An 18,408-nucleotide genomic window follows, 5' to 3' on the forward strand; every position below is an offset into this window, starting at 1 on the left:
ACATTTTACTAGATAGTTGAAAATTTTCTTCGTCATCCAAATTGCCTCAATTGCAGGGACGTCTATCGAAGAAAGTAAACACATACGTGTTAATGAAAGTGACACAGTTTTTTGTGGTTTTTCAGTGATAACCGAACACGTTTCAGAGTGGTTAATCCAGTCGTTTATCAAAGGAGAACTTCAACAACGTGGCAGATAATTAGTTAGACGGGACTTTCATAAGCGAATGTTTCCCTGAGCTTATTTCAGAAGATAAACAGACATCATTGTCATCGAAATAAAAATTCTGAAAAACGTAATATTATTTTTTGTAGAGCTAGGTGCGGCATATTTATGTATGAAGGAAATGTGTTAGGTGAGTGACTAAAATGTATATATTAATTAATTTATATACGTACGACTGAACCTAAAAATAATTTGTTGCCTGGTCTTCCAAGCCAAAATTGTCAGTACTTCGTAGGTTCCTGGAAACCACAAATAATATCATTTCAAACCTATGCATGATTTAAAACTAGCTGAAGTATTCATTAACGGCTTATATTTAAGATTCGTTGCAAAATATTCTCATTAATGTATCCAAATATAGTGCTCTTTTTCACAAATTAATTTTTATGTTTAATTTTTTTTTCAATATACAATATTGTTTCTCTCTTGATTATCCTTAAATTAATATATGATTTATTATTATATATCCAAACTTATCCTCTTTACATTACCTCAGCGGTTGAATTCGAAAACTTGGAAAAGACACAATGATTGCGTAAATCTTTATGCATATAATTCAATCTATGATCAGTTGCTTACCGTCATCTTTAGTAGATTCACTAAACACTTAGGTAATACTATAAAGTTTCCGCACACGTTAGAAGTTACGCTTATGTGGCATTACTAAAATATTAATCTGAAACATTTTAAAATACATATTATATAACACTTAAGCATATGTATTTTTTTTGCTTAAATGACGGAAATCCTCCTGCAAATACTTCCTACAAACCAACTTTATATTTATTGAGCTTATTTAACATTATTATATCATAATATTTTTATTTTATTGGAAAAAATAAATAAAAATTCTAGTGATGAGGTTTAAACCACGTTTGAAAATGTGTCTTTCAGCAGGCGCTCGCTCTATCACTGTGCTACCGCACCAATATGTTTGGTATGTCCCATGGCCCCCATATTCGATTACGGGCCCTGTACCCAGGATAGGGGACGGAAGGGGAGGGCGGCAATTTTACAGTCATGTGCTACGTTGAAATTGCAAGGTTATTTCTTACCTACACTGTTTTTAAGAATGTTATTTAACCTGAAAATCGGGGTATAATTATGGTTACTATTTTATAGGCTAAGTCCAGACTAAGCTTTATTTATAAAATTATTCAATATGTTTTTTCCAGATTGTACAAAAACTTATAATAGTTAAACATTTAAAAATAAACAGGGCGGGGCTGGGACACTGGACCCAGGGGTCCACCCAGCCCCACCCTTGTGCCCCCTAATGTTTACGAAAGTGACTATATGCGGATTTATGTTTCTACACGTAGGTCCGCCATCTGTACGACTTCGAGACCGTGGTTACACATTTATGTTCCATTCACGAAATTACTCCTACCAAATGCTGTTTACCGAGAACTGATATGTTTACACAAAAATAATGCCCAACACACGGAATACGTACGGTGCGGTGTCTCGTTTTGTTCATCATTTCGCGAAAGACGATAACATTTAGTTGAAATTCACAAGACATTTCTTACGGAGTTACTGGCCACTCTGGCGTCGCACGTCGCGCAAGTTAAGTTTTCGTTTGTCGCTGGACGAACAGCGCCTAGTGTGTCGCATGTCGCGTGTCGCTGAAAATGCGCTGCTCAATAGACGGTGGCTTTCCGTGCTCCCGGCGAGCGAGTGGACGTGGCATATTGCTGCCGTGGCAGGCCAATCCCCAAACAAAGCACACCGTGCATGCTAACCTTTCCGCATGGCTGACACCCAGCACGATTAGGCGTAAAGGCTTTGGCCTAGGGCGCACCTAGAGTCTTCCCTAACACAGATGACTCCCAAACAAATACACTTACTCTTAGTTAGGTTTGAAAAAATAAATTACTTCCACGACGTCGCGACTTACAGTTACTCGACAAAATCGCCGCGACAGTGTATTCACCATCCCTAGTCCCCCAAACCTCTTGAGTATTGATATTATCCAAGTGTTCGACACGCTGTATTCATTATTTTTCTTAAGTCGTACACGGAGTTCATTTCTGAAGCGAAACTTCTTTACAAGTGGCGGTGTAAGTCGAGCCGTGACGTTCTTGTAGTAACGAAGAATGCAACACTAACAGTCAAGCTATAAAATTACTTGCCAAAGCATAATTTATATGGCAGCAGCAGCACCCTCAAATGTTTGCATTATGTAACACATTCGTTCTGGCACACTCGCATACTTGCGCACTTGTGTACCTACTTGGCTGCGCACCCGCACACTTATGTACTTCCATATTTGCTCTCTCGTATATTCCCGCACTCGGCTACTTGCACACGTTCTTATGCACTCGCATACGTGTGCACTCGCCTGCGCACTTGTGTACTTACACACTACTTGTACACGTGATTCAAATATATGTGAACCCACAGGCCGTATAGACTCTAGAGTACCCAAAGTCCCGGCGGCAAATAATTTGTTTTTCCCCAATCATTATTATTTAATGTACAACACAACACGTTAGCGTTACCATAGTAATAACTGTAAGCGTGATATGTGCGCGCATCGCATAACTTGTAAGGTTTCCTTTGGTCATTTATGAACAAAAGACTTGAAATTGCGTCCTATCAGAGTAAAGCCAACATTAAAAATAATCTCTAGTATCCCCTCGGTGCCCAGACATCGGGGATTCCGCACCCTCTCCACGGCCCTGTAGTACACTGCAAGTTTCCCACCCCTCTCTCTGCGAAGTTTCACTTCTAACGCATGTGGTGGTCACGTGCACAATTTTTTCCCCCGCCACTTTTCTCAGTGGCTCAGTCAGGATTCGCTTCAAGGGCGTAGGAACCGGGGGGGACAGGGGGGACGTGTCCCCCCCCTCCAAATTTTTGGGTGTAGGGGACTGTCCCCCCCCCCCCAACTTTCCAGACCGTTATATTTTTACTTTATAATATTATTCTGCCCAACTTTATTTGTAATTTCTTCACTCATCAAATTTTATCTTAAAGAAACAATAATAATTTTAACATCGATGTATCCAATGGTTAGATACAAAAACTGCTTAAAAAGCGCTATTTTTCACTTTTAAAATCAAAATTTTCCGGTGGAGGGCCCCCGGACTCCCCGTATTAGTAAGAGGGGAATGGGTTTACATGACATCAAAATCATTATTTGTCCCCCCCCCCCCCCAAACTTTATGAACACAGCTACGCCAATGATCCGCTTAGTATTGCATTTAATTGTATCCTCTCCCACGATTGCAGCCGGCAGCATTAAGAAGCCCACCTACCCGGACGGAGACACACACACACACACTCACACACACACACCAACACACACCTACGCACACAAACACACAAACTGCGTGCAGATCTTCAGAATTAACCACGCGATTTGAAAACTACTCGAGATATCCGAGTGGTGTCCGCTTACGAGGGCGGATGGGTAGTTATGTTTCCGTATTAAACTGTTTTTTTTTTGTTTTTTTTTACGCGACTGAAAAGATTTTTAAAACGGCGTGATTTCAAAATAATTTTCAGACATAAAAAGATCCGATTCTTGAAAGCACCCAAGTGCCTTGCTATGTACCTTTATCTTACTTTCTCCGCCATCTGATGTTATGGTCGCCGCTCATACCTCACAGTTGCGCTATACAAGACGAGAATACTGCGCGCCAGTTAAGATCACTAGCGCTTAGAGGAAGGAGATATCGCGCTAGAAGCATTAACGAGAGTCGCACTTACTATCCCGCCTCACTAACACAAACACACTCCTGGCTAGGCTGATTCATTGTCATGCTCGCCCTATCGGAGAAGTGTGTTTTCGCTTGCCTGCTTCTCAATAGCGTAGCTTAGTAATTCAACGTATTTTACTATCTAGATGTTTCCTCAAAGATGTGCACTTTTTTTTCATTTTGGAGAAGGGGGGGGGGGGGGAGGCATTAAGTCACGTATTTTGGAATGACTGGCCAAAAAATTTGAGGGCGTTGCGTATGTTAACGTGCGCTGATTTGTACTGGTCACTGAATATGTTTCATCCCCGATGGTTTCAGATGATGTTTCCAAAGTTTGTAGTGAAAAATAAGCCTGGCGTCCCAAGGAACTCTAGGACCACAGCAGAAATGTGCCCGGAGAAATATTTGGAAGGTATTTCGAAATAACGTCTCGGAAGATCTATCTCTTTTGTGTGTAGATTTGTTTGCTTTTTATACATTATTAATATTTTGATTTAATTATATGTACTTACATGCTTTGATGTTCCAATGTTGCAATGTTTTACTTTGTCAAGTAATCAAATTCAGTATACATAGCATGTGAGCTTGCGACAAACTTGACACTGGCTTTAATTATGCTTGCCATGCGTGCCTAACAGATCTAACTTGATTCAAGATAAAGCTTGTTAGATGCTGCGAGATGCTGTGAGATGCTACGAGAATCTGTCAGATGTTGTGAGTTGCTTTGAGAAGCTGTGAGATACTGTGAGAAGCTGTGAGAATCTGTGAGATGATACAAGATGCTGTGAGAAGCTGTGAGATGCTGTGAGAAGCTGTGAGATGCTGTGAGAAGCTGTGAGATGCTGTGAGAAGCTGTGAGATGCTGTGAGAAGCTGTGAGACGCTGTGAGACGCTGTGAGAATCTGTGAGATGCTGTGAGAGGCTGTGCGATGCTGTGAGAAGCTGTGAGATGTTGTGAGAAGCTGTGAGACGCTGTGAGACGCTGTGAGACGCTGTGAGAAGTTGTGAGAAGCTGTGAGATGCTGTTAGAAGCTGTGAGAAGCTGTGAGATGCTGTGAGAGGCTGTGAGACACTGTGCGATGCTGTGAGAAGCTGTGAGATGCTGTGAGAAGCTGTGCGAACCTGTGAGAAGCTGTGAGACGCTGTGAGATGCTGTGCGAACCTGTGAGAAGCTGTGAGATGCTGTGAGAAGCTGTGAGACGCTGTGAGACGCTGTGAGAAGCTGTGAGATGCTGTGAGAGGCTGTGAAACACTGTGCGATGCTGTGAGAAGCTGTGAGATGTTGTGAGAAGCTGTGAGACGCTGTGAGACGCTGTGAGACGCTGTGAGAAGCTGTGAGAAGCTGTGAGAAGCTTTGAGATGCTGTTAGAAGCTGTGAGAAGCTGTGAGATGCTGTGAGAAGCTGTGCGAACCTGTGAGAAGCTGTGAGACGCTGTGAGATGCTGTGCGAACCTGTGAGAAGCTGTGAGACTCTGTGAGATGCTGTGAGAAGCTGTGAGACGCTGTGAGACGCTGTGAGATGCTGTGCGAACCTGTGAGAAGCTGTGAGACGCTGTGAGATGCTGTGCGAACCTGTGAGAAGCTGTGAGATGCTGCTTGTGGCTGCGGCAGGGCCGGACCAGGTGGTGCCCGCCGACGGCGCCGGGACGAGCTCGCCGGCCGGGAGGGTGCGGCTGCGGCTGGGGGAAAGCGGCGAGGCATCCCTCACGCCCGTGTCCGTGCCGGGGCTGCTGGACCGCGCGGCAACCAGCCAGCCTGCCACCCCCGCCCTCGCCTGGGCCGAGCGCGACGACTGGGCCCTGCTCACCTTCAGGTCGCCGTCCATGCCTCTCGCCACTTCCCAAGCGCTTCGGTTCCGCGTTAAATAAGGGTTTAGGTGTTGAATATGCTGCTCCTGTACTATGACAGTATTCCAGTTCCTCATTTTTGGGACACGGATTTTGGTGTCATATCCATTTCCGATCCGGGCCTTTTTGTAAATATCTGGGAAAACGTAAAAAATTGATTGGTGTGCCGAATGTAACTGTATGGTAACGAAACTATTTTGGAATACATTTTATACACTTTAATGGTCATATTTAAAAATAATGGCAACGTCAAAAGTACTTGAGAAATTTAGATTAACACCATTCGACGGTGCTGCGATCTCCAGGATTTTTTTTTTCGTAACAAGTGTATCTATAGTTGCCAAACTTCCGCTAGAATGCATTTTTGCTTTTCTGTTCCCATACTGGGATTCGGTTTGGACACGTTCTGGAATACGGCCTGCGAGTTGGGTTACGGTTGCATCCCAAAAAAGCAGTGCTTATTCGCTACTTCACCTGAACGTCTTGGAATACTGCCCTAAGTAACATGTTTCTAAGTTATGGCGGTTATAAGTTGTGTTTCGGGGTTCTTGTTTCTAAGTTATCATCGTTCTAACTAATGTCAGTTCTGATTATATTGGATGTTTACAAGAATTATAAGTTTTCACTGTTCTAAGTTGTGTCTTTCTGAGTGATGTGAGGATTCGGGTGCTCCCACCGGCGAGGCGAAGGAACCTACCACTCACTGGCTGATCCGCGAGTCGGGCGCCCGAATGATCCACATTCCTGCATCTTCGGATCTATTTTTTCAAGTGAAACTTCTTCTCAGACGGTCTTTACTGTCCAGGTCATGACTCATCAGAACGCAACGAAAAACCAAAACTGCAACTCCTTGTAGTAGGGCTCTCGATGGCTACCTGCCTGTGGGTTTGTTTCTTACACAAATCTACAGTTTTGCTCAGAGAGTGATGAAATTTTGTACGGTTGACGTTCAAAACAATATGGTCACTGACTACATGAGATTTTTAAAAAAAATCTCCCTCATATACCTTTCCCGCCCCTTAAAGCAGATTATTGGTACTTATGGATGAAATTTTTTCACATTTGAAGTTCAAAACAAAGGAAAAATACTGTCTACTTCTGATTAAGAAAAAAATATTCCCATCTCCTTAAATGTGACCTCTTCGATCTGTGTAAAACAACGCCGGGTACTTGAGCTTGTAACTAATAAAGTATAGTCAGACAACTGCAAGATTCTTTGCAGAATTTGCGCCGCCATTTTTGTTACACCTGTAAACCTCCATTGTGCACTTTATTGACTATTTTCATCGTGCAAGTTAATTAATCAATATTTTGTTTTATTGTTCAAGTGTATTGTTGAAGTGTGAAGTTTTTCTTCTAACGCGCGTTGCGGCCATCCACCATTTTTTTTTAATGTAGTGAAAGAAAAACGTAGGGTATGTTAGGTGCGTTACATGAGTAAACTTCTAGCAAATTTTTTTTGAAGTTATGTTTTCGTACGCTAAGGTGATCGTTATTAAAACGAAAATGTGGTTGGGTTAAGCCAGAGAATGTTAAAATACTCAAAAATCGTGAAATTGTACAAAGGTCGCAATTTTTTTTTATAATTTTTTTTTTACCGTCGAAGTTTCACGAGCAAGAGATGTACTTCGGATATATCCGGGATTTATCGGTGATCTTTCTCCACTCGATAATAGGCCGGTCGGTGGTCGTCTCTCGGGGCGTGCGCATCTCTCTCGCGGGCTGTTGGCTGGGAGTTCCCTGCGACCTATTGGGTAACCGAAGGCTGGCAGTGCGTGTTGGTTTTGTGTGCGTGCTGGGGGCGGCCTAGCAGCGCCATCTGCTACCGACCGCGTCCCGCGGGTGGCGGATACGGGAGCCCAGCCCGAGAGTTGCAATCTCGCTGGGGTGGCTGTGAATAACCAATAGCAGTCCGCGGACCAATGGCCGGCCTGTGGAGTCGTTATCACGGCTGTCGGGGAGAAAGGTAGCCTGAATGTAGCTCGGCGCGCGGCAGAAAGCAGCTTCGTCGGCGAAGGCACCGCAGGGGAGCTCGATGTGCCTTAGTAGCGAAGTGTAGACGAACTGCGGGCTGGAACTTGCGGAACTGTGGACTGCCGCGCGCGCAACGGAACTGAACAGCGTCGGAATTCTGAAGGAAGAGATGGCGGCGCCTTCAAGTTGGGGCCCTGTTGGAGCCAGTGGTAGCCTGGGCGGCGCGACCTTCAACCGACCCGGGAATTTGGGGGGCAAGAGGGTCCGACTCGCAAGATACTTCATTCGCCTGAACGACTTACCCCCACCCTGGTTTGAAAGGTCGTTGGCTGTTGACTGGAAGAAGGAAGATGAAGATGGCGCAATGTCAGGCTGCCTTTCGCTCCGAGAGCCAGCAGTTCGAGCCGGTTTACTGGCTCGTCTGCCCACTTCTGTTTTAACTGTGGCTGCCTGGGCAGCTGTGGCTGGGCTGACGAGTGAAGTCGCCCGCCCCTGGGGGTGCTTGCGCCCCTGGTTAATAATAACCCAGGAGTTCCCAACCTTTAAATGCGGGCCGCAAGGCCCAAGCACCCAACTCCAGCATGGTTGATTTTTCAGCCCCTCCAACTCTTCTTACCTGGACCCTTCTTCCTCTTGTCCAGTAGTTACCTGCTTGCTTAATGCATGTTAATTGATCCCCGCATGAACCGGCCCAGGGTTTTCCCTGTGTCTATGCAGGTTTTACCTGGGTCACATTAGCTAGCTTTTAAGCTAGGCGACCAATGGGGCGTCAGTCATGGCGCCAATTGCAGCCATGGCTGGCCAGTAAACCCCAATAGCACACGATGCACGCGCCCTTGTCCTGCATGGTTAAAAACCCGCATGGTAGAGTGTATAGGCTTCGGCCTGAGACACACTTAGGTCCTCCCCTAACCTGGACCCTCCCCTACACACTTAGAATTAACTTAGGCTAGGAAAAAAAAAAAAAAAAAAATTGATAATAGGCCACAACTAACACTATTCAATGAACAAATTCCTCACAAAAGTGTTGTTAAATATCTAGGCGTGAACATGGATAGAAAACTACTATGGTGCAATCACATAGACGCGAAAAGAAAAGCAGCTTTCACTAGGCTCATGAGTAAACGATTATGTAGCTCTGTTAAAAACGGCATAGTAATTTATAACGCTCTAATAAAACCAATAATAAGGTATGTGTTGTCAGTGTGGGCAACACCAGCCGAAATGCATGTAATAAAGTTGCAGGGAATTCAGAATAAGAGCATTAGTATCGCGGCAGATGTGCCTGTGTATTGCTCCGTCAAGGCCACTCACAGAGAGCTTAAACTCGAACTCCTGAAGGATTATTACATCAGAACTGCTGAGAAATTTTATGATAAATGTGCAATAAGTAGAAACCCTCTTATTTCTTCTCTTGGGGAACATGATCCAAATTTGCACCGTAAATATAAATTGCCGATCACGAATTTTCAACAGATGCCTCCGTAGACGCGCTGCGGTTGGTAGGCTTGTCTGTCACTCAGAACGCAACGTAAAATCCAAGAGCAGAACCCAGTTCGGACGTTGCTAACTGGTGAGAAAACTTTGACAGTGACCTTTACATTGCGTAGTGCAGCAAGGGCTTTTAATTTATCAAACCACTAATTCAAAATGGCCCAAAGCACGCAGGCGTGTGGTCAGCCCCCCTTGGGTGCTCTGCCTGTTGTGTTAAGGCTGACTCCTATGTCCGATGGCAGACCTTACCTCCAATGCCGGTTATGTTTCTGGAAGGCTTGGGATTTTGAACTGCACATTAAAATCACTTAGACATTAAATATGAATGCTTGTTTCCCCATTTGCCTGTCACTTCTACACGCCGACAGTTCATCTAGTAGCCTACTATTACCAAATTTGAGTAATGTATATTGGTACCTAAACCCTAGGTACTAAGAATTAGACTTAGGGAAAAATATATAAGAACTATAAAAACAAACAAAAAATAATACATACAGTTTAAGTATATTATTTTTACGTCTAATTTCAAGAAATGTACACCCACGCCTTGTCTGTGAGCTGTGCCACAAACAGTACATCTCTAACTGCAATGCTTTTTGTGTTATGATTTTTTTTTTGAAATTGTACAAAGACTTTATGGCCACCCTGTATATGTATGAATTTTTTTTTGCCTGAAAAATTAAAATGGTCTTTGTGTACTTTTATGATTGTAGTTTTTTTTATCATTAATGATCAAACGGTACTTTCTTCCTGGACACGCGACACGCCTCGTAATAGACGCAAAACATTCAAGGGAACCACGCCCGTAGGTAAATGTCACTATTGTTTCAGTGAGTACAGAGAGGCCGTGCGGACTTGCGCCAAGGCGTTCCTCAGCTTGGGGCTGAAGCGCTGGCACGGAGTGTGCATACTCGGCTTCAACTCCCCCGAGTGGTTCATCTCGGACCTGGCGGCCATACACGCCGGGTGAGTACACATCTGGGGATTATCCATTGGCGTAGCTGAGTTCATAAAGTTGGGGGGGGGGGGACAAATAATGATTTCGATGTCATGTAAACCCATTAAGACGGGGGGGTCTGGCGGTCCAAAATAAAAAAAAAAAAACCACGCGGTCCTCCACCGGAAAATTTTGATTTTAAAAGTGCAAAATAGCGCTTTTAAAGCAGTTTTTTGTATCTAACCATTGGATACATCGATGTTAACATTATTATTGTTTCCTTAACCCTTATCCGGAGACGTGGGGTCTCCGTGACCCCAGCAAAACTTTAACTTGCTGCCATCTATGTGCAGTTCAAGGCACTTGCTTGTGGTACCATCTACCTTTCGCTTGGATATCACATAGTCTCCTCCTGCAGTGTCAGATTTGTTTACGCTGTCTGGCGCTAGATATCAGGTCGCAAAGATAACTTGGGGTCGTAGTGGCACCACGTCACCAGTTATGTTTCTATCTCAGAAGTGATAAAATGGCTTCTAAACGAACATGTGTAAGTGTGGGCGATTTAGATTATGACGAAACTATTTCTAAGTGGTTGAAAGATATTTTTAGTGACTTAAGTGATCAAAGTGTGTGTGGAAAAGCAATGTGTGATGATTACAGAGCAAACAGTGACTTTTCGTACAAATTTAATTTTTTCAAACAATGTTTAACAGATTTTATGTAAAAATGCCATTTTCAAAATATATAAGTATGCATGTGCTTTCTAGTTAGCTAAATTATATATTTTGTTGTGGTTTAAGCATTGGTTATGCAAGGAAACAATTTTTGGGGGAAAAAAGTAATTTCTTTTTTTGGGAAAATTTATCTTTTGTAGATTTTATGAAAAAGTCTTATTATTCATAGAAGTTTTCTATATTTTGTTTGGTCACTATATCTATATTGAATAGCAAATAAAACTTTTAGGCTACCATCTGCTTTTTTTTTTAAAAAAAAGCAATTATTACAAATAGGCATTTTTTAGATTTATTTGAGCAAGCACCAATGGAAAAAATTGTATTTTATAATTCGTAAATAATTATTTACTAATTTATTTTTTAATTAAATTAATAAGTATAAAAATGCATTAAATAATTTTACATGGAACAAAAATAATTTCTAATCAGTTAATTTCTACAAAACATTTTGGGGGTCTGAGGGGCACCACGTCACCAGATATGTCAAATATTTTCACGTCTCCGGCTAAGGGTTAAGATATAATTTGAGAGTGAAGAAATTACAAATAAAGTTGGGCAGAATAATATCATAACATATAAATATCACGGTCTAGAAAGTTGGGGGGGACAGTCCCCTCCACCCAAAAAGTCCAGGGGGACACGTCCCCCCTGTCCCCCCCCCCCCCCCGGTTCCTACGCCCTTGGGATTATCCTCTAAACTAGCGGTTCCCAAACGGTGGGTCGCGACCCACTGGTGGTTCGTGACTCGATCCTAAAACTATCAGAAACAATCTAATAAACCGTCAGAAAAGATAAGAAAATCGAAACAAATCGAATTGTGTGCAAACACATATCTATTGCTAAATAAATAACTGTTTTTGCTACAAAGTGCTTATATTTTGTCAACCATTTTCAAATCCGAACACAAATTGTTTATTAATAATCAATCGGTATCTTAAAAAAAAAAGCACAAATACACACACATTTATATATGCAATATTTTATAGTAAATTATATACACATAAGGAAAGGATACGATACAAATAAAGGTTTTTTACTCCACCATGGACCGATAGACCGTGGAGGTTTTCCTATAAATGAAGGTGGGTCGCCAGCTGAAAAAGTTTGTGAACCACTGCTCTAAACAGTTGTTTCATACATTCAAGTTACAAAGCGTGTTGCAGCTCAATTTTGGCAGCACCATTTTACCTTAAGGCAGACACACAGCGTGGTGCATCAGACAAATAGAGATTAAGCATCTCCTTGATTGGATCCCGATCATGTTTTAAACTACGTTAACCCCCACAGGTTATTTCATCATTCTCTGTAAAACTTAATATTTAAATGATCTGGTACCTGAACGGTAAATCAAAGGTTAAAAAAAATTTTTTTAAGGGATTCGGTAATATTTCATATGTAAAAAATATTATTTTGTGGAAAAATTACTGTTGCGGTCATCGCTGGAGGAGTTATTCGTTTACAGCCATGGCTTTCGTCGAAGGTGGGAAAAAAGGAGGAGGGGGGTCCACGAGACCCAAGTACAAAAGGAGGCCCGGTCGAGTTCCGAAATATACTTGTATCTGCCCTGAAAGGACAAAAACTGCAATCGTTACAAGTTACATACAATTCTTTTCTTCAAATTTACGTTTACAGTAACGTTTACGTTTGCAGTAGGTACTTATTGTTTATATATTTTTTATATTTAATATCTTAGCTCTCGGTACAAGGCATTTGGTAGGAATAATTTCGTGAATGTAAGGGAAGTAGCACGGAACGGAAATGTGTAATTAGGTGCTGTCATCTGTGGCGGATGACGCGAACCAAAGTTCACAAAGCCAAGGAGAAATTTTATAGTATTAACGGTTTAATGAATTTTAACAAGATGGGTAGCATTTTAGTGAAATTCTTTTTAGAAAATCAGGTCCAAACCCGGGGTTTAGGGTTTTAAAAAGTCTTTTTCGCTTTTATCGGAGCCGTTTCAATAAATAGTTTAACCTTTTCTCTGCAAATCGAATGATGCAATAGTCGACGCAGCTGTCGCGGCAACGAATTCTAGCGGTAGGTTCGGAAACTACTAGTCATTCACGTCCAGAAATGTTATTGATTACACCATTTGATCACGCTCGGCATTATTTTAAAGTCTCTACGTTAAATTTGGTGTCCGAGTTTCGTATAATAAGTGTATTTGCAACATGAGAACACAGGAATTTGTTACCAAGGTTACATGTTACACGTCTCTGGCGAGTACTGAGTGACTCGCTCGCTGTTTTTTCTTATTGTTTAGTTTGAAAAATTGTACATTAAGTAATGAGGAAATGGGCTCCTTGCTCCTAGTTTCACTAGACGAGCCAGTCAACAGCGAGTATTAGCACAGAAACTGGAAGATACAAATATATTGGGGGATAAAAAACAGCCCACAATTAAGAACCATCCTGGCATTTGTATGGAAAGGTTTCGGAAAACCATGGTGTTGCGGACCAGAGTTCGAACAGGCTCTTTTAAAATGTAAATCTATTTTTTTTTTTTTTACCGTAATGGGCGTAAGACTTTCGAGAGAATTTTTCGTTTACACGGAAACTGTGTATTTTTACATCAATGTTGAGTATTTAGGATAATAATCTACTTTTGGTTTAAAACTATACGATATTGTGGTAATTTTTCACAAAGAATGTTTTCTTATAGACACCCAGGGTATAAAAGTGAGTAAATTTACACTTGCTAAAAGTATTTAAAAATACATACTGTTTGTGTATAATTACACACACACCGTTGGTACATTATTATCATAACATAACACATTATTTTACTTTATATGTTAATGACATTTTGCTAGTACATTGTGGGTTATAAAACTATTAGGAGATGCGTTAATTTACACGGCAACTGTGTATTTTCACAACAATGATGGGTTTTTAGAATATCAGCCTACATATGGTGTTAAGTTATAGTTTATAGGACATGGTAGTAGTTTTGCACAAGGAATGTGTAAAAGTACACAAGCTGTATGTGTTTTTTTCTTAATTACACTACAAAAATGTAAAATACACTTACACTGAATGTGAAAATTTACACAAATTTTTTTACTGTGTACGCAACCTAGCTCTGGTTTCCTAATATTGAATACAATCAAGATACATAGGCTATATAAATCTTCAATTAAAAATTTTAAACTATTTGTTACAAACAATTAAATGTACATAAAAGTTAGTGCATATATTACATGTACATATCAAATAAATAGTGTTATATATTAAATGTTCTTAACATTTAAATAGTGTTATATTTCGTTTTATAATTCTTGATGATCTCAGACTTCGCGCCCAGTGACAGAGGTTTCTTGACTTGCGGGTTTTAGTTGCTTCAAGAGCGAAGAGTTCACCAACGTTTCGGTTCACATTGCAGTCGCCATCATCAGGGTTACAGTCTTGGCGGTCCTCTTTTCTTCAAATACTTTCGCCTGAGGTATGAGTGTTTCCTGATTGACTGCAGCTGTGAGCCGCCAATCAAAGGCATATTTCCTTCTGGTTGGCTGGGAGAATTGGTCTATCGGAGATGGGCTTATGTGTGTGTGGACGGAGCTGCTGGCCAATCTGATTGACCCAAAACTGCAGCCAACAAAAAAGAACACTCACCTCACGGGCGAAAGTATTTAAAGGCAAGAGGACTGTTTCTTCACTTTTGATGCGGCTAAAACCCACTAGCCGAAAAAAAAAAATGCACTGTTTTATCATTGCTTAAAATTTATTGTGACTGAGATTATTAACATGTACATCTGAATTGCCGAAATATTTCCCCTGACTAAGTAAAATTATATGGTGCACATGTGTTGTGGCTACATTAAAACAGGAAATTGAATATAATGTAAACATACAGGTATGTTAGGTGACTCGAGTTCTATAATTTATTAGGTCCAACAACATGCTTCAGGCTGTGATGCTGTGGTGCCTGCCACCATCTTGGATTGTGACGTCACGTCGGCCGTCTTGGGACTTATACCATGACACCGACCGCCATCTTGGATTCCGCAATTTAGTTTTCTAGAACTTTCCGCCATTTTGTTTCCTCGAACCTTCCGCCATCTTGGATTCCTTCATTTAGTTTTCTAGAACTTTCCGCTATTTTGTTTCCTAGAACCTTCAGCCATCTTGGATTCCTTCATTTTGTTTTTTAGAACTTTCCGCCATTTTTTTTCTAGAACCTTCCGCCATCTTGGATTCCTTCATTTAGTTTTCTAGAACTTTCCACCATTTTGTTTCCTAGAACCTTCAGCCATCTTGGATTCCTTCATTTTGTTTTTTAGAACTTTCCGCCATTTTGTTTTCTAGGACTTTCCGCCATTTTGAATTACGACATCGCATCCGCCACGCATGTATCTAAATGGAACGTAATGCACATGCAGGGGGGTGGCGTGCGGCATCTACGCCACCAACTCCCCCGAGGCGTGCTACCACTGCCTGAGCGACAGCCGGGCCAACATCGCGGTCGCGGGGGACCACGAGCAGCTGGAGAAGATCCTGGCAGTGAAGGACCGGCTGCCAGAGCTCGCGACAGTGATCCAGTACTCGGGCGCGCCGCGGGTTCCTGGCGTGCTGTCGGTAAGGGCCCCACGGCTGGTTCATCTTCAACACTCGCCATCTGCATTTTTCGTTTTTTATTGAAGCTTATTTGGGCGCAAATTTTAATGCAACAGTGAAACATTGTTGTGAAAAGTTTCTGACGCGAAAATTCGGCCGAAGAGATATACAGAGAACACTATGCAATATACGTTGCTGGGCTCGTTTTCTTTCTGCTCTTTGTGCAATGATTCGTCCCACAAAAAAAAAAAAAGAACCGAGAGAGATAAATGAACGGAAGAATAAAACAAGAGTGTGCGCATGCGCTCGTTTCAGAAAATAGATATAGGCATCCTATACAGTCAGCTGTGAATGCTTTGAATTTTATATTTTCTGCCAACGCGCTCGCGTTCCTCCTTGTTCAATTAGCAACGTATAGTGTCCTGTTGAGACAGTCACTGCATTTACCGCATAGATAGCAATACCTGTTATTAATTTCATAAATCGTTCAAAGATTTGGCGTGTTCTAAATGGCAGAATTGTTTGAAGAAACAGTAACACGTACAGTTATTATTTATGATGTATTTCAACAGCGAGTAAAATTTATTGTTAGTTAATCATTAATGATTAATAAATAATTATTGATTTCCTGAACAGTTATTTTTAACAGATTATTTATTTTGTTCATTCATGTTTATTAATTTATTTTCAATTCAATAAAATTTCTAATAAATAAAAAAAGGTTATGATTCTTAAATACTTGAAAAATAAATGACGGCCAAAAACCCCGCGCTGTGTTATTTTTAGAAAATTGACTTCTCTCTCTGTCTCTCTCTCTGTCTCTCTCTCTCTCTCTCTCTCTGCCATTTTAACCATTATGATATACTTAGGAGTCGAGGTTTGAATTGTAAAATAAGTTTCACTTCTATCACGTGTACTGAGATACACTCGCTCTTTATTTTGGTCATATATTAAAAAACAACTGTTTATAACATTGCGAACAGTTTTCGTGAACAACTTCAGGTGGTTGTCAGTGTTCGCAAACTAACATCATGCGATGCTTTTGCAAGATGACAGTTCGAGGAATGGGAACCACAGTTACTGCTACAGAGAACAGACACATTTGAGGCAAGTTGCTATACTATAATAGGTACCCCAACCCTTGTTGCAGTGGGAAGACGTCATGAGGATTGGTCGAGAGCAATCTGACGAGCAGCTGGAGAGTACGTTGAAGACTCTGGCAATCAACGAGTGCTGCACTCTCGTGTACACGGTTGGTTGCTTTATATTATATGATTTGTATAAGGCTTAAAAAAGTATCTCAAAAAACTATACATATTACCCACTTAAAGGTTACTAGCTATATTTGGAATGCACAATGGTAAACAAAACTGTTTATGGCATTTGCAGACTCGTAGTCGCAATTTTTTTTTTCATAAATTGTGATATTACTTTGTTGCCTTCTGAATACTAGACGGTCTTGATTGGGGGGGGGGGGGGAGAGAGAGGGGGGTGCTTTTTTTTGGGTGGGGGGGGGGGATGTGGCCTATCCCGAAGCAGGATGGACCGACAAATTTCTGTAGACTACAAAAAGTGTAAAAACAAGGCGGATATTAAAGTGTATCCAACATATACTAATCGACTGAAAACTGTAAAGTTCATATGTCCTAATTATCTAATATTATATACATTATTCCTAACATAACTTTTTCATTGAAATTTGAAATTTTTTAGTATTTACGTCATACAACAGTAAAAGTCAGTTTAGTTTCTGTACTTTGTCAAATAATTGTTTCAATACTGTAATTAAAAAATGTAACACAATTAAAACTGAGTTTTTTTAAAATAATCTTTTGTGTTGCCATTGAACCTTGATCTCTAAATTACTTCTTAAAATACAGTAGGTAAAATAAACCTACACTTAAAACACTGGTTGAGTATACGGGATATGAAAAAAAAAAATTAAAATTTGGCATATAGTGAACACGGTTGCCTGGTACGGTTATTGCTGTTGCAAAAACAAAGAGGGGCGACGGAGAGAGAGAAAGCAAATCACAATTTCTTCCCCGGGCAAATGACGAGATGGTGAGATGCAAACGAAATCGGGCATTATTTTATGAGTTTTTTTTCCTGGTGAATCGAGATAAGGTTGCTGGAGCATCGGTACTTTTCTCCGGTTTTTCGTTACCTTCAGAAAATATCCGGGTCCAGTTAAGGAACGTTTGAGACCATGCCAACATTATTAACCTCCCCGGAGCTGAGCCCAGAGCAGTCGTGCCACCCGTTGCAAGCAGCTCGCTCCTCCGCGGAGCGAACCGCACTGAGCTACTGAGTAGACGCGGGTCCGACAGATGCTCGCGTGCAGAGGCGTGGCTAGAGTTGAGGCTGTGGTACGCAGGCGCGTGGCCAGGTGGGGAGGTCTGAGAGTCCACAACCCTCCCTTCAGGAATTTAAAAAAAAAAAAAAAATGTTTGTCTGTAAAGTCGGTTTACGGACGATAGTTTGTGACGTCATAACAAAACATTGATGAAATGATTGCATACTTTTGCGAATAAAATTGAATCATTTTTATTTTAATAATAAAAGAATAAATACTTGAAATCATATACTAGTAATCAGATTTTTAAAATGCAAGAATAATTAACCTTTATTGCCGAAATTGTTGTTGTAATAAGCAATGAAAACCATATTAACTTTTCGTTTAAATATAATTATGAAGAAGTTTTCATATAAATAAATTGTAATCAAATATCTAACATAGCCTATTATTACTGCACTCGCCGACAGATGCTACTTTTTTTAAATAATAAAAGAATAAATCCTTGAAATTATACTAGTAATCAGATTTTTAAAATGCAAAAATAATTTACCTTTATTGCCGAAAATGTTGCTGTAATAAGCAATGAAAACCAGAGATTAAAATCCGTCGAGAATATTTTTGTTTTTATGTCTTCCAGT

At 40.9% G+C, this 18,408-nt stretch overlaps 1 protein-coding gene across 4 annotated transcripts in view; it reads left to right on the forward strand.

Moving 5' to 3' along the window:
* The first annotated feature begins 277 nt into the window (after positions 1-277).
* LOC134542408 (long-chain-fatty-acid--CoA ligase ACSBG2) overlaps positions 278-18,408 on the forward strand; it is a 36,774-nt gene continuing 18,643 nt past the window's right edge. For 2 of the 4 annotated variants that reach the window (XM_063386616.1, XM_063386618.1), the window contains exons 1-6: positions 278-355; positions 4,251-4,344; positions 5,544-5,745; positions 10,079-10,213; positions 15,297-15,492; positions 16,622-16,723. In XM_063386616.1, coding sequence (XP_063242686.1) covers positions 4,251-4,344; positions 5,544-5,745; positions 10,079-10,213; positions 15,297-15,492; positions 16,622-16,723 — 729 coding nt within the window. In that variant the 5' untranslated portion in view covers positions 278-355. Of the gene's footprint in view, positions 356-4,250; positions 4,345-5,543; positions 5,746-10,078; positions 10,214-10,737; positions 10,905-15,296; positions 15,493-16,621; positions 16,724-18,408 lie in introns of those variants that run through there. The other 2 variants (XM_063386617.1, XM_063386620.1) reach the window with 2 other exon arrangements.

This window comes from Bacillus rossius, assembly GCF_032445375.1.
Source record: "Bacillus rossius redtenbacheri isolate Brsri chromosome 4 unlocalized genomic scaffold, Brsri_v3 Brsri_v3_scf4_2, whole genome shotgun sequence".
Lineage (NCBI taxonomy): Eukaryota > Metazoa > Arthropoda > Insecta > Phasmatodea > Bacillidae > Bacillus > Bacillus rossius.